This window comes from Podarcis pityusensis (genome assembly GCF_964106645.2).
Source record: "Podarcis pityusensis genome assembly, chromosome: 3".
In the NCBI taxonomy this organism is placed as follows: domain Eukaryota; kingdom Metazoa; phylum Chordata; class Lepidosauria; order Squamata; family Lacertidae; genus Podarcis; species Podarcis pityusensis.
The window spans coordinates 87,113,449-87,141,407 of record NC_138026.1 but is presented as its reverse complement, the minus strand read 5'-3'; the positions used below and the strand labels follow the sequence as shown (position 1 = coordinate 87,141,407).

Below are 27,959 nucleotides of genomic sequence, written 5' to 3'. Positions count from 1 at the left end.
GGAAATGCAAAATGGGAAATTGCAGGGGTGAGCTGGTGCACCTGGTCAACCTCCAGTTTTTGGTTTGAACAAGTTGTAGATAAGAGCTATTTGTAGGATCCTGAGACCCTGGCCACCTTGTCTCGTGCACTCCTGCTGAGCCCAGGTGACTTGCAACATACTTTAGCTGCGTTCTTGCAAACAACAAATATGCTTATGCCATAATGATCTTCGTTCTCAACCACTACAAATTCCATGTTGCTGTGAGCCCCTTGTATACAAACATTTGTGTCTGTAACCAATGTGCAGTCACAATGATGGTTCTGTCAAAGTCCCATACGGAGCACCCAAGGTCTGGAGAAAACCTGTTCCTACTTCCAGAACAGAAGAATAAATGGTTCCCCCCCCCCCCGCAACGGATATCTCAGTTGTCTTTGGATGATTTCTCACCCCAGTCATGATGGGACATTTATGGGGAAGTATTATCTAAGCAAGGGACATGGGTGATGCTGTGGGTTAAACCACAGAGCCTAGGACTTGCCGATCAGAAGGTCAGTAGTTTGAATCCCCGCAACAGGGTGAGCTCCTGTTGCTCGGTCCCAGCTCCTGCCAGCCTAGCAGTTCGAAAGCACAAAGTGCAAGTAGATAAATAGGTACCGCTCCGGCGGGAAGGTAAACGGTGTTTCCGAGCGCTGCTCTGGTTTGCCAGAAGCAGCTTAGTCATGCTGGCCACATGACCCGGAAGCTGTACGCCGGCTCCCTTAGCCAGTAAAGCAAGATGAGCACCGCAACCCCAGAGTCGGTCACGACTGAACCTAATGGTCAGGGCTCCTGGTCATTATCTAAGCATACTTGCCATATTCCCAGTTGTGCACTCTTGTGCCAATCTAGGAAGAAGAGAATCTTCTTGGTATATATGCCCCCCAAAAAGAGGAGGAGGAGGAGAGGGGACAACAGTTATAGGGCAAAAATTTGCAAATGGGTTTAGTTAGCTACACTTTGTCTTCTGTGAATACCTTTGTCTTTAAAATAAACATTGCAAATGGCCCCAATTCTTATGCAATGGAATCATTTGAAGACCAGGCAGTCTGCCCATATATTTTCTTTTCCTTGATATTTAAAAAGGCTTGGCTTATAAGTGATATTACCCTGGGCTGAAGCAATTTAGTCGGCACTGTACATGCATTCATTTATAGCTTTAATTTTAAAAGTTAAATGGTTGGGACTTCTTCCAACCCATTTTTTGATTACCAGCTGGACATTTAAAAGGGAAATTTACCATCCAAATGTCTTCTTCATTTTGTGCTTTGCTAACTTTTCATTTAAAGAAGAAGAAAACAACATAAAGGCATTTAATAATAATAAAAAGAATGTAACAAGTATAGAAATAATAAAACACTGCAGGTACCTAGGGACAGCAATTAAACTGGGGAAAGAATTCTCAGTCTTGTTTTTCAAAGCAACTGATAATGTTCTTTGCAATTTTCTAGGAATCAAACTCATTGTGGTTGCCCGCTGTCTTTTTTATCCACCTGCCAATATTAATCCAGGTTCAGTGCCTTCCATTCATTCATTCATAATGCATGCACCTTCATCCAAGGCTATGGGGTTATAGGTTTGATGGGGAGGTGTCATTTCCACCCCCTAAAACTTTTCTCACAGTCAGCTCCCAAGGATCTTTGCATCTTACAAGGGATTACCCAGATTCAGGCCTCAAGCATTTGACAGAAGTGAGGAAGCATATTTTGTGTGCTATTAATGGGCAGAAAATTGTCATATTACAGTGGTACCTCGGGTTACATACGCTTCAGGTTACAGATTCCGCTAACCCAGAAATGGTGCTTCAGGTTAAGAACTTTGCTTCAGGATGAGAACAGAAATCGTGCTCCGGTGGTGCGGCGGCAGCAGGAGGCCCCATTAGCTAAAGTGGTGCTTCAGGTTAAGAACAGTTTCAGGTTAAGAACGGACCTCCAGAACAAATTAAGTACTTAACCCGAGGTACCACTGTATATTATTATGACCTTATTTTTATGGTCCATTAATGGCCTGACAGCTAGGACTGTCTGACAACAAAGAATCTCGATCTAGCCCTAGGATCACCCACCCACCCACCCAATTTGGGGTGACATATCTATCGTATTTTGACCTTAAGGCACAGGACTTTATAAAACAGCTCAAAACAGCCAATTTTAAAACAGTGGGATTGTAAGTTTAGATTTTAATATAGCCACCCTCAAAACTCAGTTGCTTTTTTATCAATGCTGAAGTCATGCCCAAAGTCACCCTGTTTCCAACTCCTTATACTCCACGGTCTTGGCACTTGGCTTGAGATTTCAGAACTCGATATCATCTGGTTGGCCACTATGGAAACAGGATTCTGGACTAGAGGGAGTATTAGCCTGATCCAGCAAGTTGATCATATGTTCTTAGGATACTTAAATCCATGTACTTTCTCAACTGAATGTACTCTGTTTTCACTATTCCCCCCCCCCATTTGGGAATGGGAGGAGGCTCCAATCCTCAATGGGCTTGATCCCTAAACAGAGTTCTCATAAATATGCTCATGTTCTTTAAAAGGGCACACTTTCATAGGACTTATGAATTAATAAGCAGGTGCAGAACTGCTGTCTAAGTTACAGAGTTTTGCTGAGCCGGCAAATGGAACACTTCTTGGTGGTAAAAGTGACCCACTCTGCAATTTGAATAGGTCCTGCATTCCATTCAGTTCCACAGTGCCATTAGTAAATCCTTAGAAAAGAGTCTGGATGCAGACAGATCGCATATAGCCCTGTCTTCAAAGAAGCAGAACCGTTTAGCTGATGCCCATCTTTGCAGAATCTTACCAAAATATAGCTAAAATGCATCAAGAACTCAGCAAGGATTGGAAACCACCAGCTGGGAACGAGATGAAAAAACTCAACTGTGATGGAATTGAGTTCCAGAAATCCCTTGGTTTATTAGGTGGTGGTGGTTGTTGTCATCATTAATTATCTCTGCTCTGACCACCAATTGCCCTAGAGATCTGAAAAGAGAGATACTCTGGCCTCTGCTACCAAGCAAGGCACTGTTGGCATGCAACCAAGGAAATGGGGGCAATTGGCAGGCCGCCAGCTGGCTCCAGCCCACCAGCCGGTGTGCCAGGCGAACTCCAGTCCTTGGTACAGCATGAATCTGCAACTTGAGCTTCAGAAGCTAGGGCACGCTACACAGCAGAGAAAACGCTACACAACAGAAGTGGCAGGAGAGGCTGTGTGAGCATATTTACAAACAGTTTATTCAGCGTACATCAGGACAAAAGGAAACATGTCTTATCTTCGAGAGACAGCTAAAGCAAAAGCTATACACAAACAGAAGTTCCCAGCAAGCTGTGCTGGAGTGTAAACAGGCATGTGACACACAACAATCATGCCTGTTCCTTAAGGTGGAATGGAATTTCCCAACAGGCACCAAGGCCCACAGAAGGCTGCATCACCTGGCAAGGAGCAGACTAACCCAGCCTCATCTATCAGCCAATGGAAGAGTAGCTGTTGCAGTGCTGGTTTTCCTCCTGTCCTCCCCATGAGTTCCGGCTGGGGGGAAAAGTGCTAGGTATACACAGATGCTCGTTCTACACACAGAGAGAGGGGGACGAGAGGGAGAGAGGAAACAAGGAAATGAACAATCTGGTTAATGACTGGTAGGTCATGATATTCTTAATCTCAGGGTCATGGGTTTGAGCCCCATGTTGGATAAACGATTCCTACATTACAGGGGATTGGACTGGATGACCCTTGCGGTCCCTCCTGATTCCATGTGTCTATGTTAGCCTGCTTTTCTTCTGTGCGGTAATCACCACTGAATCCCTTTTAAGGGCTAGCCTGCAGAGATATTAGCTAAACACCTCGTCTGAAATTTTAATGGCACCACGCCAAAAGCCTTATAATTAATTTAACATTATAGCTGTGTGTCATGTGCCATTTCCTTATCAGCCAATGGAGTTATTGTTTAACACTGCTGCCAGGAATCCTCTGGTTTAAAAATATGGAACACACACACACACACACACACACACACACACACAAAGCCACATATTTGATATTTGGTTAATGTGGCCTTCATTTGAAAGGAGAATCAGATGTCTCTTTGGGAGAAAGATGCGAGCCAATTTAAGATCATTTCTCAACTTGCCTATTAGCATTTCAGCAGATGACTTTCTTTAGATGTGAAATAAATACCGTAATTTCTGTTTCCCTATAATTAAAGGTCAAATGGAAACTAAAATGAATTAATCTTTCATTGCTGAGATGGTACTGGAATAATAAAACCGCATCACCTGCACAGAGTAGCAATGATATTGGGTATTATTAAGACAAATAAAAAAGTTCAGTGTGCCGTGAAAACTGTTTTGAGAGCAAACCAGCAAAGCTAGGCATGGCTGAGCCTGATTCAGTCCCTTGTTGTCATCTGGTGTGAGAGATGAAGAAGCAGTATAGGCTCACTATAGTAAGCTCGATGGACTCACAAGGCTCACATGTGCAGAAGCCCAATTTCTGTTATCTTTCTCCTGCCCTTTTCGACAGGAAAAACAGAGACCTGAAAATGGGGTGGCTGCATTTAAAGCCTGTGTGGAAATGTCTGAATTATGCACTACTTTAGATGCGCGGAGAAGGGGAGGGAAGCCTGTACTGCTCCTTGAACACATGGACTCTGTTGCCACCTGTTTAGTGCCTAGATCAGACTGAGTCACATTCGAATTGATGGGACTACAATGTGCAGTTAAATACCATTGGCTACAGTGCTCAATTCATTTACTAGGAAGTCTCACAGAACTTGGGGTGAGTAAAGCCAAACACATGTGACCAGAAACAATTTTCTGAAAGGGGGGCAGAAACACACATGACCAGACACAATTTTCTGAAAGTAGGGGGGGGCAGTGGATTGGGGTCACAGTGGCAGGCCTTATGTGTGACCTCCATGTGTTTAGCATAGAGCATATGCAAGCTATAGTTTTCCCAGTAGTGATGTATGGAAGTGAGAGCTGGACCATAAAGAAGGCTGATCGCCAAAGAATTGATGCTTTTGAATTATGGTGCTGGAGGAGACTCTTAAGAGTCCCATGGACTGCAAGAAGATCAAACCTATCCATTCTTAAGGAAATCAGCCCTGAGTGCTCACTGGAAGGACAGATCCTGAAGCTGAGGCTCAAGTATTTTGGCCACCTCACGAGAAGAGAAGACTCCCTGGAAAAGACCCTGATGTTGGGAAAGATGGAGGGCACAAGGAGAAGGGGACGACAGAGGACGAGATGGTTGGATAGTGTTGTCGAAGCTACCAGCATGAGTTTGACCAAACTGCGGGAGGCAGTGGAAGATAGGAGTGCCTGGTGTGCTCTGGTCCATGGGGTCACGAAGAGTCGGACACGACTAAATGACTAAACAACAACAACAACATATGCAAGCAATATGTGCTGACCACATGCTTGAAGTGGTCAACAATTTTGTCTACCTGGGTTCCACCATAACCAGTAATACTGAGCTTGACAAGTGCATTTGGCAAAGGAGCTATTGCAATGGCTCCCCCTCCCCCACACCAAGGGGTATGGGAGAATGTGATGTTAATGTCCAACACCAAGATGAAGGTCTACCAGGCTCACGTGTTGAGCACGCTACTTTATGGAAGTGAGCCCTGGGCAACTTACAACCATCAGGAATGATGTCTCAATGCCTTCCACATACACTGGATCAGGAGGATTTGGGCTACCACATGGCAAGACAGAGTTTCAAACAAAGGTAGTGTCAGGCTTCGGGGAATTAGATCCCTCCCCAGGTGGCAGTAAATAAGCAGATCAAATGAAAGGAGCATTCTCACTAGATAGTTTCTTTAATAATCACAGTGAGAGATCTCTCTCCCTAAAAAAAATGATGTTGTTCCCAATGAAGGTTCACCCCCTCCGTTCCCATTAACCTACGTCACTCCTACGTCAGGAAATCTGAGCTTGTTGCCACTGCACTTTCTGTTCTATCACTCTAAAAGCCCATCTAGTCTTAGGCAAAGGGGGGGGGGTCATGAATGCCTTCTAAAGACAGTGAACCTGTTAACTCTCTCTCTTCCAGTGTTTCTTCTGCTAGCTGTTTCCTCTCCAGTATTTCCCAGCTTCTGCCTTCTGAACTATGCCCCTCTGCAAACCACTGTTCTAAATCAATACTGTCCTCCTGTCCTTGGGAAGGTTCAGGAGAGGGGGGGCGGGGTCCCACCATTCTTCCTCAGTCCAGTCCCTGACAGGTAGACTTCCCATGGGCATTTGGTTGATCAGATGAAAACAGGTTGTTGGAGCAGATGGATCCTTGGCCAGATTCAGCAGTCTTCTGATCTTCTTAAGTAAGCAACTGCCAATCTGGTTAGCTTAGATATACAGTGTGGCAAGGCAACATCTTGTCTCTCACTTTAACATTAAAATGTCTTCATCCAGCCCTGATTACTTTGTACATTTTTGGAGTTGGGCCCTGCTTTTTAAATAATTTGATGTGCTCAAACTCTGGTCGGGTTAAAAGTACAACAGCCTTTAACTTCTGCAACAGGGAACCTGTGGCTCACAACTGGAGATGTGGAGGGTGTTAAAAGCAATGGCTAACTATAGAAATGCTAGTTTAAGAAGAGGGGAAATGGCATCACTCCCTCTGCTTTGTGCAAAATTCAAGCCACGGTAAGTGGTCCCCTCATTTTCGAACAAGCTCTGAAATTACAAAGCTGAAGAAGCAGAAAACACTTTTCGCAATGGATGCTAAGAAGAATGAATATATATATATATATATATATATATATATATATATATATATACACATATATATATATAATAAGCCTAATAAAGACTCTTCTGCTGTTTTGCAAGGATTAAGGCCTAATAAGCTAACATGATCAGGAGTAGCTTCCAGAAGGAGAGACAAAAAGCAAAGATGAGCATTCAAAGTGAAATAGAAACCAGAGGTTGAAGCAAAGTGAGTCCAGCTGAGATAATATAGAGGGAAGTGTTCTTTGTCTTGCTTATAAATAAAGCATGGGATTGTAATTGCATTCACGGGGTGTGAAGAGGCCTTGGAAGATAGATAGATGAGATCGGTAACACTGAAAAACAGTTGCTAAAAAGAAAGCCAAAAAGCCAGAGATAAGCCATGGCAACCTTTGTTTCTGAAAATCAAAGCACAGCACATAGATCATAGGCTGAAGGATCCTAGAATCATAGAATTGGAAGGGACCCTGACTATAATCTAGTCCAATCTCCTGCAAGCAGGAATATGCAGCTGTCCCATATGGGGATCAAACTGGCAACCTTGGCGTCATCAGCACCATGCTCTAACCAGCTGAGCTATCCAGCTGTACTGAGTCATACCATTGGTGCATCTAGCTCCATATTGCTTACACTACCTGGCAGCTGCTCTCCAAGATTTCAGGCAATGGTCTTTTACAGCCCTTCCTGGAGATGCCATGGATTGAATTTAGGACCTTCTGCATGCAAAACAGATGTTCTACCACTGAGCCAGGGGCTTCTCCCAGGGAGTAGGGGTAGCCAATGTGGTGCCCTCTTGCTGTTTCAGATTTCAACTACTATCATATCTGACAATTGGCCCTGCTGCATGGGACTGACAGGAGTTGTAGTACAAAACATTGGGAAGGGGGTGCCATATTGGCTAACCTAAGCGGAGGATCATTGAGGTTTCAAAATACAGCAAGAGAAGAAAAATCTTCATTCATTGCCTTCACTCTTAGGCTTTGGAATTTGATGTCTACTGTTCATTATTCCACTAACCAGAACACAATGGAACAATGGCAAGTGATGCTCTCATCAACAAATGGTGCATTTTCAGCTCATGGAACAGAAACATGCAACTGTAGTTATTTGAAGTGCCTTGTTTCACATTGGGCATTTTAAAAGGCAAGTCTTTTTTTCTCCCTGAAAAGGCATGGGCTTTTGTTTGTTTGTTTGTTTGTTTGTTTGTTTTTGAAAAGGCAAGAACGCAATAATACATACCCAAGTAAGGTTTTTGTGTGTGTGCAGGTTGATAAATAAATGCGAGACAATGCAAATAGTCTTAAGGTGACTGGGCACTCTTCCAAAGCAGTCCTTAACAGTCTTACAGGGGGAAGACTTCATGCCAAATGGGAGGGGGAAAAGCTGTATTTAACCCAGATGTGAAGGACAGTCAGTGGAATGCTATGATACTGCTATGAAATGGAAATCTGAACAGTTTGGGGCACTAAAAGTAGTAGATTATCATACAAAGAAAATGAGGTGGTAGGTGATGAGAGCATGCTTGAGAAAGTGAAATAGACTCAGAGTCCTGCAGTGATTTCATGCTCTTTATTGCAGCTTGTAAAACAGTAGTTGAATTCCCCCCCAAACCCCAGGCTTTTATATACTGTACATTATTTACACAATGAGTCCCGTCTGATTGGCTGATTTTGCTTCCGTCCTGGAGCCTGATTGGTCTTCTCCTGCAGGCGAATCAGTTGCTGCATTCTACGATCCTAGCAGCCTAATAGGCTGATTAACTTCCTCCTGGAGCCTGATTGGTCTTCTCCTGCAAGCCAATCACTTGCTGCATTCTAGGATCCTACCTTCCTATTGTTCTAGGATCCAAGCTTAGTACACAACACAGAGAAAGAATATTCAAGCAAAATAAATCCACAAAAGTGTTTTTAAAAGATGACATTTGGGTTATTTTATTTTCTGCCTTTAAAAACACTTTATTTATGGAGATATGAACACACAACTCTGCAATCAAGCTGGTATTGATATCAAAGAACAGTTGCTATGAGATGAGAATGATATAGGAACATGTATAAGCTCCATTGCTCCATCTTGCTCAATATTATCTACACTGGCTGCCAGCAGCTCTCCTGGGTTTCAGGCCATTGTTTCTTCCAGCCCCACCAGGAAATGTTGGGGGTTGAACCTGAGACCTTCTGCATGCAAGGCAAATGCTTCACCACTGAGCTACAGCCCCTCCCATGACATAAAGAGCAATGCTCAGTCATTGTCTTACTAGTATTGGGGAGAAATCATTCCAAAAGGGGCCCAATATTCCTTTTGGACATTTACATTCTTCTCCAGCATTCCCAGTTGTGCTGGAGGGTTTTTGCCATAGTAAGGAATGCAAAATCTGTTTTGAATGATGTGCTTGCAGTATTGTATCACATATATCTTTAAAAGGTTTATCTTAGCAGCGGGTTCGGATTCTAAAGGAATCATCATCACCTCCTTCAGCTTGTAATCTGGTTGACCTTCTTGGGTTCTGTGTGATAAGGATAATGGAGCTTTTAATCTTGATAAACATTCTCTTTCATGGCTGGTTATACCACTAGGCATCCCTAGACGATTGCCATTTATAACAGATGCAGGCTATTTCTTTTCTCTCTCCTCACCATCGCCCCGACGGAGCATGCGGTTCTACAGCTTGCAAACAACAGAGGACAAAGAAATCATGAAGCATCTGGTGCTACTGGAAAGAAAGAGATAGCCAGGCAAAAAAGCAGGGGTTAACAGCAGCAATGAGAGAGGGCAGGCAAGGAGTCATGTATAACCAAGATGGGTAGTAATAGCTAATCAGCATTGGGGACAAAGGGCATAAGGAGAAATGTGTGAGTTGTTGACCTTAGTATGAGAGAGCAGACTAATTTGGAAGGGATGGCTGATGTCTCAGTAGGACAACCTTGAGACTGCCAACATGCTGCATTGTCCTGACCAAGCTGATAAAACAGTGCCAAGTAACCAGAAATTTGGTATTGGTCCAGAAAGGCAGTCAAGAGCATAGGACCCAGGTATCTAAAGAAGCCTCCTCCTACATGGAACTGTTCCACTCCAGATGTTCCTGTCGTTGAAGTTAGGTGGTCTTTCTTGAAGTGTCTACCTGACCTTGGAACACACTTAAACTTAGAGCAACGGGAGAAATTCTGGCGAGAGGATATAAAATTTACCCCCTCTTAAACGATTAAAGAAAATTTTGTTAAAATGCTCCACAGGTGGTATTTAACACCAGTTAAGCTGGCCAAAATCGATAAATTGAAATCCAACCTCTGTTGGAAATGTGACAAAGAAGCAGGAACAACAATACAGATGTGGTGGGGTTGTGAGGAGATTAAGAAATTTTGGGAAATAATACATGAGGAGTTAAAGAAAATGTTGAAAATCCCAATTGTTAAAAAACCAGAGGCATCTCTCCTAGGCTTGATAGGAAAAGGTATACCGCAAGTGGAAAAAAGAATTTATCTATATGCAACTACGGCAGCCAGGGTAGTGATTGCTTCTAAATGGAAATCTCAAATCTTGCCCTCAAAAGAGGAGTGGATTTGCAAATTAAATGAATATTTAGAACTGGCAAAGCTAACCTCAATCATAAGATATCAGTCAAATCAGTCAAAATTAAAAAGGGAATGGAAATGTTTTTAAGATTATATGTTAAAATATTGTTCTAAGAAAGATATACTAATATGCCTAGAATAAAAATGTAACGTATATCTATGATTTGGAAAAGAGAAGAGATAAAAGAAATACAAAGAATGATACATTTGGAGAATGCAAAGATAAAGGTTGGAAATAGAGATTCAAAGGAGTCGAATTGTGGTGGAGGGAAGCTGCAGGTGGGGGGGAGGGTATTATATGATAAGTATGTAATATTTGCTTTCTCTTTCATGGCTGGTTATACCACTAGGCATCCCTAGACGATTGCCATTTATAACAGATGCAGGCTATTTCTTTTCTCTCTCCTCACCATCGCCCCGACGGAGCATGCGGTTCTACAGCTTGCAAACAACAGAGGACAAAGAAATCATGAAGCATCTGGTGCTACTGGAAAGAAAGAGATAGCCAGGCAAAAAAGCAGGGGTTAACAGCAGCAATGAGAGAGGGCAGGCAAGGAGTCATGTATAACCAAGATGGGTAGTAATAGCTAATCAGCATTGGGGACAAAGGGCATAAGGAGAAATTTCAATATTTTTGGATTGTATTCAATCCAATTTTCTTTCTTTTTTGCTGTTGTTTTTTGTCTGTACTACTTATTTAAACAAAATAAAAAAAATAAAAATAAAAAAGAAACACACTTAAAGCCTGTAGCTCTTGAGATGTTGGACTCCATCTCCCATCAGCCCCAGCCAAGTGATCAGGAATGATGGAAGTTACAGTGGTACCTCGGGTTACATACGCTTCAGGTTACATACGCTTCAGGTTACAGACTCCGCTAACCCAGAAATAGTGCTTCAGGTTAAGAACTTTGCTTCAGGATGAGAACAGAAATCATGCTCCGGCGGCGCGGAAGCAGCAGGAGGCCCCATTAGCTAAAGTGGTGCTTCAGGTTAAGAACAGTTTCAGGTTAAGTACAGACCTCCGGAACGAATTAAGTACTTAACCTGAGGTACACTGTATACCCTCCACAACATTGGGAGGGTCACAGATTCCCCACACCAGTCCTAGGGCATCCCTAGGTTCCATTTCCAGTGCACCTAAGGGACAGTAATTCCACCTCTCCCTTTACATATCAGAGAACTCACACCATAGAACAAGGTGTCATCCCTGCATTATTCTGGGCCTCACCTCATTTCTGAGACCTCTAATACACTGAGGAAGCAACCACAGTTCACAACTCCCTCAGCAGTCTTCAGAATAAAATCACATAGCTATTCTATCTTGACCCTTTTACCCTTTTTCAGTGATATCCATGGAGATATATAAATTCTTAATAATGTATAATTGAGCCAATGATTAAATACCTACTTAAGGCATCACTTGAATTTTCTCAGTATGTGTAAATTGAAGGAAAAACAATAAGGCTCTGAGGCGATTTACAAGCCAATGACTCCATCTAGCTGCTAAACAGCTTTTTGCTGCTTTGGAACACCAGGACAATAGCTGTATTCGAGCCAGTTCAGGAACGGATACTATATGGAAATCTTGCACATCTTGTGAAACTTTCCAGGAAATATCCCTCATGTACATTTTGACTAAACAAATTCACCCAGAGAACTTGAAGTCACACACAAGCATTGTGTGGTACTGGTTACGGTGTTGGACTAGGACTGAGGATACCTACTTTAAAATCTTCACAAAGTATACTGACCTTGGACCAGTCACCTACTTTGCGTAGATTAAATGGGATGGGAGCGACTTCATAAATCACCATGGTGGAAAGACAGGAGATAGGAATATGGGAGAGGGCCTTTGCTGTGGTTGCACCTAGATTGTGGAACTTCCTGTCACAGGAAATCTTTTTGGGCTCATCTCTCTTGTCCTTCCATCATTTAGCCCCCCTCCCCCAATGTGGGGTGACTGGAGCAAACCCTGTCTGAACCTTAGGAGGGGGTAGAATAGTTTGATCCAAGGAAATGAGGGGAGAGTTCTCAAGAGAGCAAGAGAGGAAAGAAAGACTGAAGGCAACTACAGAGAGAAAGTAAATAAAAAATTAAAAAATAGCCACAGAAGTTGATGGAGGAGAAAACAGCTGCTGTCTTCTACCCTCATGCAGCGATTATCCAACAGAAGTTCCACAGCTGCTGAAGTGATAGAGACACCTAGAGTTACACCTCAGTACAGAAGTGTGTGCAGTCGTACCTTGGTTCTCGAACGCCCCAGAACTCGTATGTTTCGACTCCTGAACAATCGAAAACCAAAAGTGTGTGTTCCAGTTTTTGAATGTTCTTTTGGAAGCCGAGCGTCCGACGGGGCTTCCATGGCTTCTGATTGGCTGCAGGAGCTTCCTGCAGCCAATCAGAAGCCGTGCTTTGGAAGTAGAATGGACTTCCGGAACAGATTCCATTCGACTTCCAAGGTACAACTGTAGTGAGAGACAGACCTAAGAAATTAATTGCTCACCTATGGCTTACTTAGGCATTGGACTCCAGATTCTGTTTTGTGACTTACCAACTTACCTGCAAGTACATAGGTACCTTCCTCAGTTGTTCCTCTTGCTTGCTTCCCTCTTTTCTGTCAAATAAATTCTGGCCTTTGCCCATTCTCCCTCCTTTGCACCTCCTTTTGGAAAACACAGAACGGGCAAAGTGAAGGCATTTCACATTATTTTAGGAGCCCTGGCATTCTTCCTTGTCATCAACCCCACTATTCCCTAGCTAACAGGGAATTTCTGGGAGAGAAAGTGGGTTACAGTAATAAACTGCAGCTTTATTTTACTCTCATGTGCCACATGGCATTGGAAATAGCTACAGGGTTGGAGCCTTGCAAACGAAAGGTCTTTGGGATATTGCATCCTGTCCTATCAGTCTATACCCTGTATGAACTTCATCGGACACACGAAACTCCCATGCAGACTTTATTCAGCAGCTTTCCGTGCGTCTCCCTTCACACATGCAAAGCATCTCCCTTAATTGAAGTCAGTCATACCTCTCAGAAAAAAATGTACAATATAATTTACATGTCCGTAGGGAACGACTGGATTAAAAAAAGCAACGTGTTTACATGGTGCTCAAGCCTCTAGAGAATAAAGGATTTATTTGTGTTGCTTTGCTGAGAGAAGCAATCATCGACGTGTTTATTCAATCCAAACCCCAGCCAGGCAGCAGTGGGGCTTAATGGAGAAGCAGAAGTACCACTGCAGTCCTGCCAGCCAGGAAAGAAGGTGGGGGGGAGACATATTTATGTACCAGCACCACACTCAAGCCCGATGCCATCTGCAGGAGGGCTCACTCAGGCTCCAGGGGATCCTGGGCTGGCTCAGCCCCTTCTAACCCCTGCACCCCATGCCCTCCATGCCTGAATGTCCTGTTTGGGGGCTGTATGAGCAGGCAGTAGCAACCTGAGTGGGGTGAGGTATGCAACCTTAAGTACTTATATTTGGCAGAAAGTAATTATGTATATTTCCCATCATAAGACAAAAATACAGCTCATGTTCCAGAAAAAGAGAGAGTGAGATTAGCAGCTGATTGCTCTGGAAACAGGGCAATCAATAAATAAAAGCAGATCTTCAGTTCCACTCAGTACATTTCCCAGAAATAAGACAAAGCATTCAACTGACGGGGAGCCCTGTGTGGGCTAAAGAACTACACTGGCCACATCTGAGTGATATACACTATTTACAAAATGGTTGCTCCTTTTGATCAATGAGCATCGAGACAGAGGGAAGTATAAAACGTTGTGTTAAGGTGATGGTTCTGTTGGTGGCAAGGGAGAAAAAAATAGGTACAAAAGGATAATTCCAGTATGCCAAGATCCAGGTTTAAGGCAACTTCTCTTGAGTGAGACAACCACAGCAGAGATTTAAAAAATCACAGAATATGCAGCAAAGTAAAATGTGGAAATATGGGCTATTAGACTTTAAAATATGCCCTTCTAAATTCCTTCCAGAGTTCCCCTTTTCCCGTAGCATAGAGAAAGAGCACATTCGGCAAGTAAAAAATTACTTACAAACTATTCAATGGTCAGATTCATGTGCTTTTCCATAAAGCAGTCATAAAACACATGCAGTAAAACTTTGCTTAGTTGTAGTGGTGAAAGTTTCTAAATTATTGGTATAGGACCACAAGAATGGCTAGTGAAAGCCATGCAGCCTGAGCTTGGAGCAACCAACTCAGACTTCTTTACACACGGAGCTTCCTGGGAGACTGAAGGGAAATAATAGGCTTGATTACCTTCCACCCGAGATGAACAGGAGTGACATAAGCGTGGCAGGAAAGCTACTCTATGGCGTTAACCCATTTATGCATTAAAATGAAGGGGAAATGTGTGTGCGTTCTATGGAGCGAATGCAGGCTCCTTGGCTTTGCGTCGACGCGCCTGTCCTGGAAGCCGGAGGAGGAACAGAAGGGTCTCCTTCTGTTCCTTCTCCAGCTTCGCTGAAGGGCGCTGCACCTTCTCCCTCTCTGCGCAGCGCCTCTCCTGTGAAGGAGAGGCGCTGCGCAGAGAGAGAGAAGGCGTAGCGCCCCTTGAGCAACGCGCCTGTCATGCGAAGCCGGAGGAGGAACAGAAGGGTCTTCTTCTGTTCCTTCTCCAGCTTCGCTGAAGGGCGCTGCGCCTTCTCCCTCTCTGTGCAGCGCCTCTCCTGTGAAGGAGAGGCGCTGTGCAGAGAGAGAGAAGGCGCAGCCCCCCTTGAGCAACGCGCCTGTCATGCAAAGCCGGAGGAGGAACAGAAGGGTCTTCTTCTGTTCCTTCTCCAGCTTCGCTGAAGGGCACTGCGCCTTCTCCCTCTCTGCGCAGCACCTTTCCTGTGAAGGTCTGTCCTGGCTTCTGCTTTAGCCCTGTGCAGCCTCTTTGGGCAGGGGGAGCCTTCATCCCGCTGCCCTGAAGAGGCTTGGCGCGGTTACCCCAGAAGCCAGAACAGCCACACGGTATCCCAGAAGCCAGATCCCTCTTGCTGTTCTGGCTTCTGGGGTTCAGAATAATTTTTTCTTGTTTTCCGCCTCCCAAAACTAGGTGCGCCCTATGGTCCGGTGCGCCCTATGGTGCGAAAAATACGGTAAACATGTTGGCTATATGAGGCTGGTTATCCAACAGGTTTGGCTTGCCAGATGGAGCAAACCCCCCTTCCTCCCTGTGTGCTGTTCTGAGGGTTCTCCTGACCTCCCCCACCCCACCCTAAGCCAATTTTGGGTAGGGGCAAAGCCCACTTGTGCAAGTGGAAGTCGTTGCACAGGGCTTCCACTGATAAGACTCATTAGTTGAATCCTGTCCAGAATGGCAATCAGGACAACGTACACTTGAAAGCATATGAAGAAAGTGAATTCTGCACTGATGGAATGAAATGAAATTTGTTAAAGTGCAAATATATTTCACATATGTATTTTTATTGTTGCTGAAGCAGAATGACTACAAGTCATATTGTGTAATATTGTACGCAATGTAAAACAAAGTGCTAGGCCCGACTAAGGGCTCTGAGATAAAGGACACTCTGTGTGTGTGCAAGAGGATAGACAGACAGATAAAACCGCATTAGGCTTCCCAGTCTAACTGCTGCAGAGGTGACATTTGGGGCATGTCATTTCCATCACCTCCCATAGACAGTGGTATAAGCGTCACTTCAGTCACCACACGAAATCGCTTCAAGGGAGGCCTGCGAACAATAGGACCTTTTCTCCTCACGTTACTGTCATGGCCGCAACAGAAAGGTTGGAATGACAGCTCACACGGAGTTAGAAATGTGCTTTCCCATTGTGTAACCGGCCCTGTCACACACCTCTGCCACAGTGGGACATGGTGTTTGTTTCACTGTACAAATTCAAAGCAACGGCAAGAGAAAGTGAGAAAAGACAGCCAGCCCCCCTGAACTCTCCTGCTTTAGGAAGCTAATAAAAAGAAGCTAATAAAAGAAGTTGATAGCTTCTTTACTCCCATGAAACAGTTACTTGTTATTTATTTTATAAATAAAGCCTATGTTTTATGTTATGGACTATACAAATTATGTTATACGAAGACTGTTTATTTTGTGACTCTGCATAAATCAGGGGTTGACAATGTGGCGTACAAAAAAGAGATTATTTGCTCTTCCTGCTCAGTTCCAGTTTGCACTCCCTCAGCAACCCCTGCATTGAAGACACCCCTTGAACATGCCCACATTTCATTGGTTCCCAGGATGGTATGCCCACCCCTCTATTTGTTCTGAAGCTGGGAGATGAAGCTGCTCCCTTGGGTGGAGTGCATGACCATACCATTTTGTGGTCCTGGAATCTACACACATATAAAAACAATTCTGAAAATGCTTTTTTAAAAAACATTAGGCTGGTTATCCATTGAAATTGGAAATTGAAATTTCTAGAAGGCTCACCATCCCCATCTAGTGTCATGTTGTATATTGCACTTAAAACACACCTAAAACATTTTATTTGCAGCAGTATAGCTGAGTCCCTGGTTTCCCCCCTCTCTTTAAGACGTGGTGGTTGATACGTCATGCACCCACTGCAGCCATTATGTTGTGCTATGCCCCCACAGCAGTCATTTTGTGACCAGTACCCACAACACTTTTTGGCTCAAAAAGGTTGGCAACCTCTGGTAAGCAAAGGATAAAATATTGGGCTCATTATTCAGCTTTCTTTTCTGCAATTTGCAGCTGCTAAAAGAGAATTAAAGGTACACAAGAAATGCATTGTGAAATTTCAGAGGCATATAAGGAATGCAGTGTGAAATCTCAAAGGCTGGGATAGAGGAATAAGTCACTGTCAAAGAACCAAGCTTCACTATCCTACTCAACATTCATTTCCTCCTCAATGTATTAAACATGCCTTTTCTATCTTTGGTTGTTGGTTATCGCTTGATTCAATATTAGATAAATAAAAAATTCTCTCCCTTTCCTAACTCCATAGTACTTTTAAATGGGATGAGCAAAACTATACACAGAATTGTAAATGGGATCATCGTGTCACAGATTTATCAAATAGCCTCATGATTGCTGTTCTTCAGTGCTGGGAGTCATGCAAACAAACAAAAATCCCTGAAATGAGCTCAAATTATATTTTCCGGTTCTGCTATGCAAGCCAGTGTGGGAAAGATATTTGGACACTCAGCACTCATTCTGTTTGCCATATAATTGACAAAACTCTGCAGGATGTAATGTTAGTCATGGAACTAGCACACCCTTCACCGATAGCTGTACTCTCTGGGGATGATGCTACAGTCCAAACCATCTAGAGAGCACCAAGTTGGCAAAGGCTGAACTAGCATATCAAAATACAATTTTTCATAAGTTACTTATTTCTCGTAATAGTTATTTAACTGGAAATGCATTGCAACTGCAAACAACGATAATATTGACATTCGTTTATAGTGGGGTCCTTGAATTCATCTATATCCTATATGACATATTCTAAACTAGTTCAAAACAAGTTCAGAGTGGCCAAACTGATTGCCAAACCATATTTTGAAGCCAGTATCTGACCCGGAACTGATTTGGATAATTAAAAAAAGAATGATGAACCTGACTGGTGCAGAACCCTGTTTGCTTGCTTGCTTGCTTGCTTGCTTGCCTGCTTACACAAGGGGTTGCCAATCTGTGGTGAAATGGGAATTGGCGACTCCTGGCCCTGTGTGCCACGACCTACTTCTGCTACTGCGACTGCCATCCCCCTGGTTTGTACCAAACTCGGTGGGAGCCGGGGTGCTCCTCCAAGTGTTGCTGCTCAGTTGGCTTCTCTGTGCCAGAATGCTGCCCGCTCGGTAACGGAGGGGGCGGGGGATGCAGAGTGCCACCTCTTGCACTTCTGCCACTTGAGGCAGCATTTCACCCAGGCTGGCTCTGCCATTGGCCATGCTGGTTGGGGCTGATGAGAGCTGGAGTCTATAACATGTGGAAGGCCACAGGTGCTCCATCCCTGATTTAAATTAGAGTTACGCAGAAGTTAACCAGTTTATATCAAAAGGACAACAGATCTGAGGCTCTTGAGTTGCTTTCATTGTTGTCAGGAGTGGTTGGATTAAGTACATGACGATCCGAGAGCAAAATCAATGTATTCTCTTCTAGTCAGTTTTCTCCTTTTGCCTCCTTTCCTCAAATGACATGTCAGCAGTGCTCTGAAGCTTTCCTTCCACATGAAGTGCATTCAATGTCACGTGAAAGACATGTTATTAAAGGGAAATTTAGTATGACAGCTCTATGGCTACCAAAACACAAGAGGCTCTTGTCAAGAGCTGGGTGGTTTTGTTCTTATGTTCTTTCTGCTGGTTGGAAACACAGAGGAAATACAGCATCCTTTCCACAGCTGGAAATCAACTTTTGAATCCCACTTCAATACAAATTTTACATTACAACAAGATGTTGAAATCACAGCATTCTAAATATTAGTACTAAATTTTTAAGCAGCCTTTAAGCATAGTTAATGTTTCTTTAATTTCAAAAATGGAAATGGGGAGGGAGCACAGGCTGGATTTCCAGGTTCCCCAGACACAAATTTAAATTTGAATTTAATAAAATGTGAATCTTAGTTGGATTATTTATTCATTGCAGAATCATTGCAGAATCTGGCCAGGGGCTTCTTTGGCCCACAGATGTTTGTTACAGTTTCATCTTTCTTAAATATTGCACGGTATGACCATTGGCGCTTCTACATATATAAGGTCAAAATGTTTTATGGACTGCAGCTTTTCTCAAATCCTTCTGATGTAAGAGACTCTACACATGGTCTAATGAATGTGCATCTATCAGAGAGGGAGAGGGGTCTGCCACTGATGCTTTCATATTAGCCCTTTTGGCTATCATGAAAGAGCTTGAATAGGCTGTGCAAAGAAATTTAAGTTGCAACCATACTGGGAGAGTAAGCACTACTGAACTTGATGAAACTTACTTTTGATTTGATGTGTATATGCTTGCACTGTAAATCCAATACAGTGGTGCCTCGGGTTATATATACTTCAGGTTACATACGCTTCAGGTTACAGACTCTGCTAACCCAGAAATATTACCTCGGGTTAAGAACTTTGCTTCAGGATAAGAACAGAAATCGTGCAGTGGCGGCGCAGCGGCAGCAGGAGGCCCCATTAGCTGAAGTGGTGCTTCAGGTTAAGAACAGTTTCAGGTTAAGAACAGACCTCCAGAACGAATTAAGTTCTTAACCCGAGGTACCACTGTATTTAAATACGATCCAGCCCACTACTAAGGGGACTACTTAACTGAAGTCTGTTGCAGAAATTCATTATTTAATTGAATTTTCAAGGCAAATATTTTGAATGGTGTTTGGAACTCACTTAACAATTCATCAAATTCCATTCATTTGAAGGTAAGCTTGTTTTTCAGACACGGAATCAACAGTACTGTGTTAATCTGGATTGTAGACTAGGCTACGCACGGCTTAAACGTTTTAGCAAGCTATGAATGCTAAAACAAAATTTATAGCTGTTTTAAGACTAGAAAGTGTATCAGACATCCAGCACTTAATTGTGGAAACTTCATGCCTGTTCTCTGAGGAATTATGGGAGGGTGGCAGCTCCCACCAAAAAATAGAGAAGAATATATTATTTTTCTGCTTTCTTTCTTTCCATTGCTCTGCCCACTTTTGTCTCTGGTTCCTCCATGTGGCATGTGGCTCAGTGAAGCTTTTCTAGAAAGGCATGAGGCCCACAGACTGAAAAGCCACACACACACACACACACACACACACACCGGCAACCTATACTTTGACATATCCAAAGGGAACTATATGGTTGAATGTAGGCACAAATTACCCATGATTTCAGATCCTAATACACAGCAGGTGGTTGGGTTCATGCATGTGCTAAGTACATACCGTATGTATAAAGGACGGAGGACAAAATACAGGGACTGTGTCAGGTGAATAAGGAAAGTAGGAGCATGTGTTCAGCCAAACCACCTGATGTAGAGGCAGCAGCTGTGTCTAATGTTAGCTGCCTTGCCTCTGTTCCACTAGTTCCAATGGGCAGCAGCCTCTGCCCCCACCTGAAAGCTCTGTTCAGCTCAGACAGTGTGTGTGAGAGGGGGGAGAAAGTAAAGCAATGTGGAAATTTATCAGCAACATCTGTTGGCATTGCTTTCCCACCCGTTGCCTTGCACAACTCCATCATCCCACACTGGAACTCAGCCCTCATCTGCCCGCACCAGCCACAGAAGCAAACACAAATCTTGTTTTGTTTAGTTTTGTTTTCAATTGCTTCCGTTCCTGCAGGAGCACCCTTGGCTCTGCCGTCTGCCTTGCCCACACCATCAAAATGTTTAAAAATAAGGCTGGCCGCTCTATAAAGCTGCCAAACAGGGGGAAATTTACCAAGTGAAACTTTTCTCTTTCCGGGGACAGCGAAAGCTTCAGTGCCTTTGATGTGAGCTCATAATCCCTGGAAGCTGAAACCTCAAAATAAAAATGCTCTTCAGATGGCTGATAAGTGGTGCTATTAGAAAATGCCCAGAGTCTGTGGTTAAAGAGAGTGACCCCCCCCCCCGACTTTTTTAGACTGTAAAATGTTTTGTTATGTTTGTTGCATGTCTGGGCTCTCCTTCTAATTTCTGCCCCACCACCCCCTTCTAATTCCTGGGTGCCAGGTGCTGAAATTAGCATGTTAAAATATAAACCATGTTGAAATATAAGATGGGCTGGTTTTCTGATGCCATAATCACCTAGAGAGATGGGCTACCAAAAGAGGACAAAGGGAAGGGCAATGACCCATTAAGAAAGCCCATCAGCAAGACTGGGTCAGCCAAAAAGTTGGGTAGTCAGAATTACAGTATTGCAATTCATCTGATGTAAGCAAGAGGAAAAAATAATTGTATTTCCAAGCAGTTTGCAAGTTGGAGAAAGGGTGTGTGAGTGAGCAATATGGTCTGGCAGTTCGAATCTAAGGAGCCTCTTGGGGTGTAATGATGGAAACCCCTCCATCAGAGGCTCAGGAATATCACAAAGACACCACTGTGTCTCCGTTGTGCCTCGTTTCCAGAAGGAAACACGAACCCTGGGCAAGTGCCTGGACTCTGAGCCCTGGAATCTCACACCGCTCAGAGACAGGGATGGCGTGCAACAATATTATTATTCCTTGCTCATTCTGGTCAGCAGAGCCCAGCTTTGACAGCACCACGAATAAACATACGGAGAGCAGTTAAAAAAAACCAGACACAAATCAGGTAAGTTCACGAAGGCCCTTTCTCTCCCTTTCAGAAACCAGCAGTCCGCCTCTGCAGAACACTCTCCCTTATAGCGTCTCTTGCTACTTTTAGACTCTCAGCCGGGCTCACCACTTCCGCGTCAACTGGGGAGAGTTTATGAGGCAGCACGCATCGAACCAACTACAAATCCCAGCATGCCTATCGAGGCGTCCTGGGTCGCTATTGGCTGCAGGCTCCGACGTCCCGTTCCTCCCTGTGCCCGGGTCGGTCGGTCGGTCGGTGCAGCTGGGTGTGTGTGTATCTTTCTGAGTTTGGTGCCGGAGCAAGCGGGGAAAACAGCGGCTGCTGCTGCGAGTTCGGCTTGGCAGGAGCCATGGCAGCTGCCTTAGGCGTCGCCAGGGCTCAGCGAGCGCGCCGGTGTCTGCTGCTGCAGCTGCCAGGGGCCTTCCGAGCTCCGCTTGGCCGAGGCTGCCGCTCTGGGGTGCCGGCGCGGCAGCAGCAGGCGCTCGCGGTGCCTTCAGCCTCTGCGGAGGTGAGGAGAGCGGAGGGGGCCGGGGCAGGTGGGTGGGTGGAAGGGGCTATGCATAGCTCAGCCCTAGCAGGGTCTCCTTCAGAAATAAGCCTTGCTGCATTCACTGCGGGCCTCGCTTCTTCCCAGGTAAGTGGGTGGGGGGTGACTGCGGCGCTAAGCGTGTTTACTCGGGAGTAGGTCGAGGGGAGTTTCTTTCCCCTTCAGTCAATGTCCCTGTGTGGGGTTTTCCTCACCATGGCGCTTCCAGGCTGTGGGCAAGTGGGAGACAGGCACGCGCCGCCGCCGACGCATTTCAAGTTGCGCAATTTCAAGCCGGTGTTGGAGAGGTCTGTTGGAAGCAAGCCCCACGGATTGGACTTTTTTGTTACTCTTGCAATAAATAGAAAGGGAAAGGCAGGGCGGAGCGGCGAGATGAATGTTCAACTGAAACAAGTTGTCTTGCAAGCGCCCAGTTCCAGCCAAGCGTGCATGGATGGCGTGGTGGGAAGTGGTTTTTTGAATGAAACGGCGAAGGAGTTGGGTTATGCTGAGTCTGGAGAGGACAGGGTTAAGATGCAGCATGAGAACACAGAGGCAAGGAATAAATGTTGTCTTTTGGGGAGGGGGGCACCAAATGGGTCAGACCCGAAACCACAGGTTCCAAATGCAATGAACCCTTTCCTAGGATGAAGTTCCTCGTTTTTAATCAGAGGCCAGATGGCGTCCTCTCAGCAATTCTGTAGCAGAACATTTTTTTGCCTTATTGGGGGATTGGACTATGCAAACTTGGAGGTCCCTTCCAACTGTAATTCCACCAATGTATGCTGGATAAGGGAAGTGTGCAGTTAAAAAGCTCCTGGATGATTTCTGTGTATAATTTATGGCACAGTGAACTATTGCGTAAGTATTCTGGAACAAGGGTCCTTAAACTTCACACACACACACACACACACACACACACACCCTCCCCAGGCCCTCTGGAAATGGATGAAAATGACCCACCAGTCACAAAACGGTGACAGAAGGAGATACAGTGGTACATTGGGTTAAGTACTTAATTCGTTCCGGAGGTCCGTTCTTAACCTGAAACTGTTCTTAACCTGAAGCACCGCTTTAGCTAATGGGGCCTCCTGCTTCGCCGCTGGAGCACAATTTCTGTTCTCATCCTGAAGCAAAGTTCTTAACCCGAGGTACTATTTCTGGGTTAGCGGAGTCTGTAACCTGAAGCGTATGTAACCCGAGCTACCACTGTAGTTTGTCACAATCCACTGATAAATAGTGACATCACTTTCTACTGATATCTAATCCATCTTTGGGAATTGCAAAATTCTCTGACACAACATTTTTCTTGCAGCAAGGAGTTCCATAGCTCAGCTTTCCTCAAAGTACAGATACTTGCTCTGGAAGTACTGACAGCCTCCTCTTTGAAGGCAGAGTATGCTCATCCAGAGGCTGTTACATATTTTTCTCTTCCTACCCATACATCTCCAAGTAAATTCTACCCATCTCCTGTAATTTCTTCTCCTATTTCACACTCAATTTCTGTCACCCTCATGCCAGTTTATTTTAACCCCATCTCCTTGCTACGTTTACTTGTTTATTGCTAACAATTAATCACAGAATTTTAGAGGTGAAAGGGACCTCAAGGGTCATCTAGTCCAACCCCCTGCAATGCATGAATCTCAGCTAAAACATTCGGGACTGTTGGCCATCCAACCTCTGCTTAAAAATATCCAATGAAGGATAGACCACCACCTTTTGAGGGACACCATTCCACTGTTCTACCTGAAAAGTTAAGTTTTGCCATTCGGAATAGGTTTGGAGACAGAACAAAATTAACTCCCAACAGGTTAGCACTGGTAATCTGGATTGCATGTACGGTACAGATAAGAAGAAATAATTTGGGGGTTATTAAAAGCAGGTGGTTACATGTTATACTATATTATCTTTTACTTTGTCAGCACTTAACCAAATGTTCTATAAAAAGTGCAAAGCACACATTTCTAGCTTAGAGCTGTCTAGGTTGAAGTACAGAAAAGAAAAACAAGTTAATGCAGAAAAATGTTTGGTTATTTATATACTCCTAATAGTCAAGGCAAGACGATCTTTTACTGTACATCACCCACAGCATCTTCAACAGAACTTCCACTTACCTGGAAGTGAGCTGAATTAGATTTAGAGTGACTTTTTTCTTCTCTTTTTCAGTACTGAAAATGTTAAGTTTAATTAGCTATTACAGTAGGTTATCATAACATATAAATGACCTATCTATGAATGAGTTAAACATTAATCAATGTAAACATAGTGATAATGTAATATCATTGGTCTTATAATAGGATCAAAATGTTCCTGCAATAAAATGTATGTATTGATTGTATATAGGACTAATGTATATCATTCAATAAGAAAGAGGCTCTACTTTCCCATGAACCTGGGACTTACTTTTGAGTAGACGTTGTTCTATCCATCATATATAGGATCTACAAATTAAAAAATCATAGATCCACTTAATAATAACTAAAATAGACAACGCTATATGTTTTTAAAAATGCCAGGGTCTATATTGACTGTCATGCTAAAAGCCATTAGGTAGTCTTTTCAACAATATGCACCATAAAACTGTGTGTGTGTGTGTGTGTGTCGGGGGGCTATGTATGTGCAGCCTCTATGAATATTTTTTCACATTGGGATATTGTGTATAATGATTAGCTATTGGAGCCATCCACTTTGTGGCATGAAAAAACTTACTGCTGAAAGTTACCAAACAGCTATTCAGAAAATCAGGCAGAGAGATAACAGCTAAACTTTGTCACTTTGAATATATGCTATGTGTAATTCTTGTTAACTTTAATAATTTAGATAACTTTAATTCATACAGAGCAACTTTTTGTTTGGTTTTTGACAACTTTGACAACTTCTAATCCTTCCAAGAAATGCCACTACAGCAATCATTCCTATGCACCGTGTGTATAAGCACAGGTTTGAAGCTTCTGAGATATCTCCTGGCAGCAGGTTGGAAAGGCACTAAATTTATCTCCCTCAGAAAGCTGTGTAGGTTGTTCTCAGAAACTGACTTTCTCTAGTAGCTTATTATTTATACATAAAGCTTGTGGTTTCATTTCACATGTCCAGAAGGAATGGGACGTGTGTTGATAGTTCTAACCAACATACAGTAGTTTTAAATATGTAGAAAAATAAAGGAGATAATTTAATTCTTATTCCCATACTTTAATGCATGCACACATGAATGACAGTTTCCAGACTTCTTCCACATGTTGGCATTATTAGGAAACTAAAATAAAGCCTTTTTGCATGAAGGAGCAGAGCTATGCTGCGAGGATCAGAATTCGTTTTAAATTGTCGCCACTACCTGTGTGGGTCAAAGTAAAACAAAATACAGCAATGTAAACTGTTGTAGGATGGAAAATATGCCCTTCCCCACCCATCCAACTGAGGACACTTAGAGTTGGAGACAGGATTTGCCTCCAGTCAGCAGGATCACATTTGGTTCTGCACATTTAAGTGCCAGGTTTGCCTCCCTAACCTTAGGAATGTTTTTAAGGTTAGGGAGCCAACCCCAGCCCTTGCTCTGGGTGGTTCCACCTCTACAGCAGAGACAGATTATACAGAGACCCACTGCCCTCCTCACCAACTTCTATAGGGAACCCTTCTAGGACTCCACATGTGCACTTCTCAGTGGTAAGCACATCTTTTGTTTGGATGAGATATGAGTGGGTTCTTGCCCTTTCAATAATCCTTGCTTCCAAACAAGATTTCACCTCTCCTCTGAATTAGGAGAGGTGGTGACCAAAAATGTTGTCCTTGGTAAGAAGCTAAAAAGTAGTAGTTGGACCATCAGACTGTGTGTTATGCAGTACCTTTCTCTGCCAGTAGTAATGGTGGGCATTTTGCTATTTCTGCAGAAAACTACTGTATTGTTTCCGCTCGGCCTCAAACCTGTTTTTCACGATCAACTTGTAAATCACATTGAAACTAGTTTAAAAGCAAAGAGCCTCAGGCTAAGAAAGAGATGACATAACGTTACAGTGGCAGAATGTCTGTACATCACAAAGTAATGAGAAGTAAACATCCTGTCTTTCTCTGTGTGTTTGTTGTATCCCTTCCATTCATGTGATAGGTTGCAGTCTTTACTGCTCAATAGTCCAAGGTGACATTAACACAGTGGATTCAAGATTGTAAATAAGGTATTTGAGGGAGCACTTTCCCCCATAAGTCACTATGCCTTCAAGTTTGAAACTTAATTTTGTGGGTGTTACATCTGCCCTGGTGTTTTTGCTAGCCATATTGAGCCCAAGCCACAGTCTGCAAATCTGCTTCTTACTATAATTAACAAAAATGTTAGTGCAGGTATAATGCCAGCTGTAGTTAGCTCTAAAACAGAAATGGAGGCATAATGGGAGGAACACACAAACTCATGAGATGCATCCAGTTCCTTAACCATGGCAGAGTTGCATCTGTACCAAACCATAGTTTATGGATGAGGTGAACTGGAGATTTTCCACTTAACACTCATTAGTGGTTTAGCGTGCTAACTCTCAGAATTATACGCAACTTGAAATATAATGTTTTATGTCACTTTTGTATACATAATACAACTTACCATGAAATGGTGTGTATGCACATGCACACACTGGGGCCTAGTGTCAAACAACATCTGTTCTCTGTGTCTGGGCACCTTGATAATACCGGAGTTTTTAGCATAGGTAGAAGTTCAATTCAATCCTTGAATTTTTATTGAGATGAGTGCCTCTCTAAATATCCTTAAAGAGTTTCAGGGCATTAAAAATATCAAAATCACAAGTGGTACCATTTGTGCTTTTATGTCTGCCTCCAGAATACAGACACATTCTTCCTTCCTCCTACTACTCACAGTGTTATCTATCTGGGGTTTTCCCCCCAACTGAAAACATTTAATGTCTTCAGGATGCCAGAGAGAGGGAGAGGGAGGGAGAGAGAAACACATTATTTTTGGAAAACATGGTTATGAAAAGAAAGGTTGCAGTGATGCAGGTATTTCAAAAGAGAGAGACAAGTACATATTCACACAGCTATAAAGCGAGAGTATATTTAAGCTTCCCTATTTCTTATTACTGTCAATGTAAGTAAAGTGTTAAGAGTTGTGAAATCCTAATGGCCTGGAAACCTCAAAAGAGTTCCACATGGTATTGTGGAATTCATGTCCCTTACATAACAGCTGCGTTTAGTGATCCTAATAATTTGCTTTGGCTCTGTTTCACACACGCTACAGCAACAAACCAGGATTTGTTACCAAGTGTTTTCCAACTTCTCTTTGTCATATTCACACTTTAGCTTTGTGGGTGCAAACTTTTTTAAAAAACCAAAGAACTTAGCTCTGTATCTAAGAATATATGATGTTACTTTTTTAATGGTTCAGTAATCTTTAAAGTTTGGTAATCTGTAAGTGGTGAGATTTCTTTAAATGAGCCAATTGATTAGCGAGGCAGTGTTGTCATATTGATCAAGAAGCTTCTGTGTTCGGAGTTGCAGAGTAGCTGGCTTGTAACTGCTTAAAACTGAATTCTAGCTCCTCACGGCCTCTGCTGAAGAATAGAGTTAGCACTTCTTCATAGCTGTAAAAATGGAAAGTGTTGAGACTATTCAGAAATGGCACAAAATTATTGAATTCATCCTGTCACATGAGACATCTTAGCCCCCCCTCCTCCTGAAACTGGGAATTATAAGTCAACCAGGCTTGTGATAGGTTATGAATTTCTGGCACATAGATATCACTTTCCTGACAACAAAATATCTTAATCAGCAAACATCTTTATTTCTGTGCAGGTTAATTTATTATCTGTCACACTTCCTCGCCTTTTGTGCCCTTTATCTTGTGTGGCTGCAAGCTTTTATTTCAGCTCTTGAACAAACCACAGTTCCCCATTACATCTGAACTTGAAGAACTGTGGTTTTCTTAAATG

At 43.3% G+C, this 27,959-nt stretch overlaps 1 protein-coding gene across 2 annotated transcripts in view; it reads left to right on the top strand.

Annotated features, from left to right (window-relative positions):
• The first annotated feature begins 21,747 nt into the window (after nucleotides 1–21,747).
• MOCS1 (molybdenum cofactor synthesis 1) overlaps nucleotides 21,748–27,959 on the top strand; it is a 39,572-nt gene continuing 33,360 nt past the window's right edge. Inside the window, exon 1 of one of the 2 annotated variants that reach the window (XM_081000174.1) lies at nucleotides 21,748–22,020. In XM_081000174.1, coding sequence (XP_080856300.1) covers nucleotides 21,862–22,020 — 159 coding nt within the window. In that variant the 5' untranslated portion in view covers nucleotides 21,748–21,861. The remainder of the gene's footprint in view (nucleotides 22,021–27,959) is intronic. The other variant, XM_081000175.1, reaches the window with a different exon arrangement.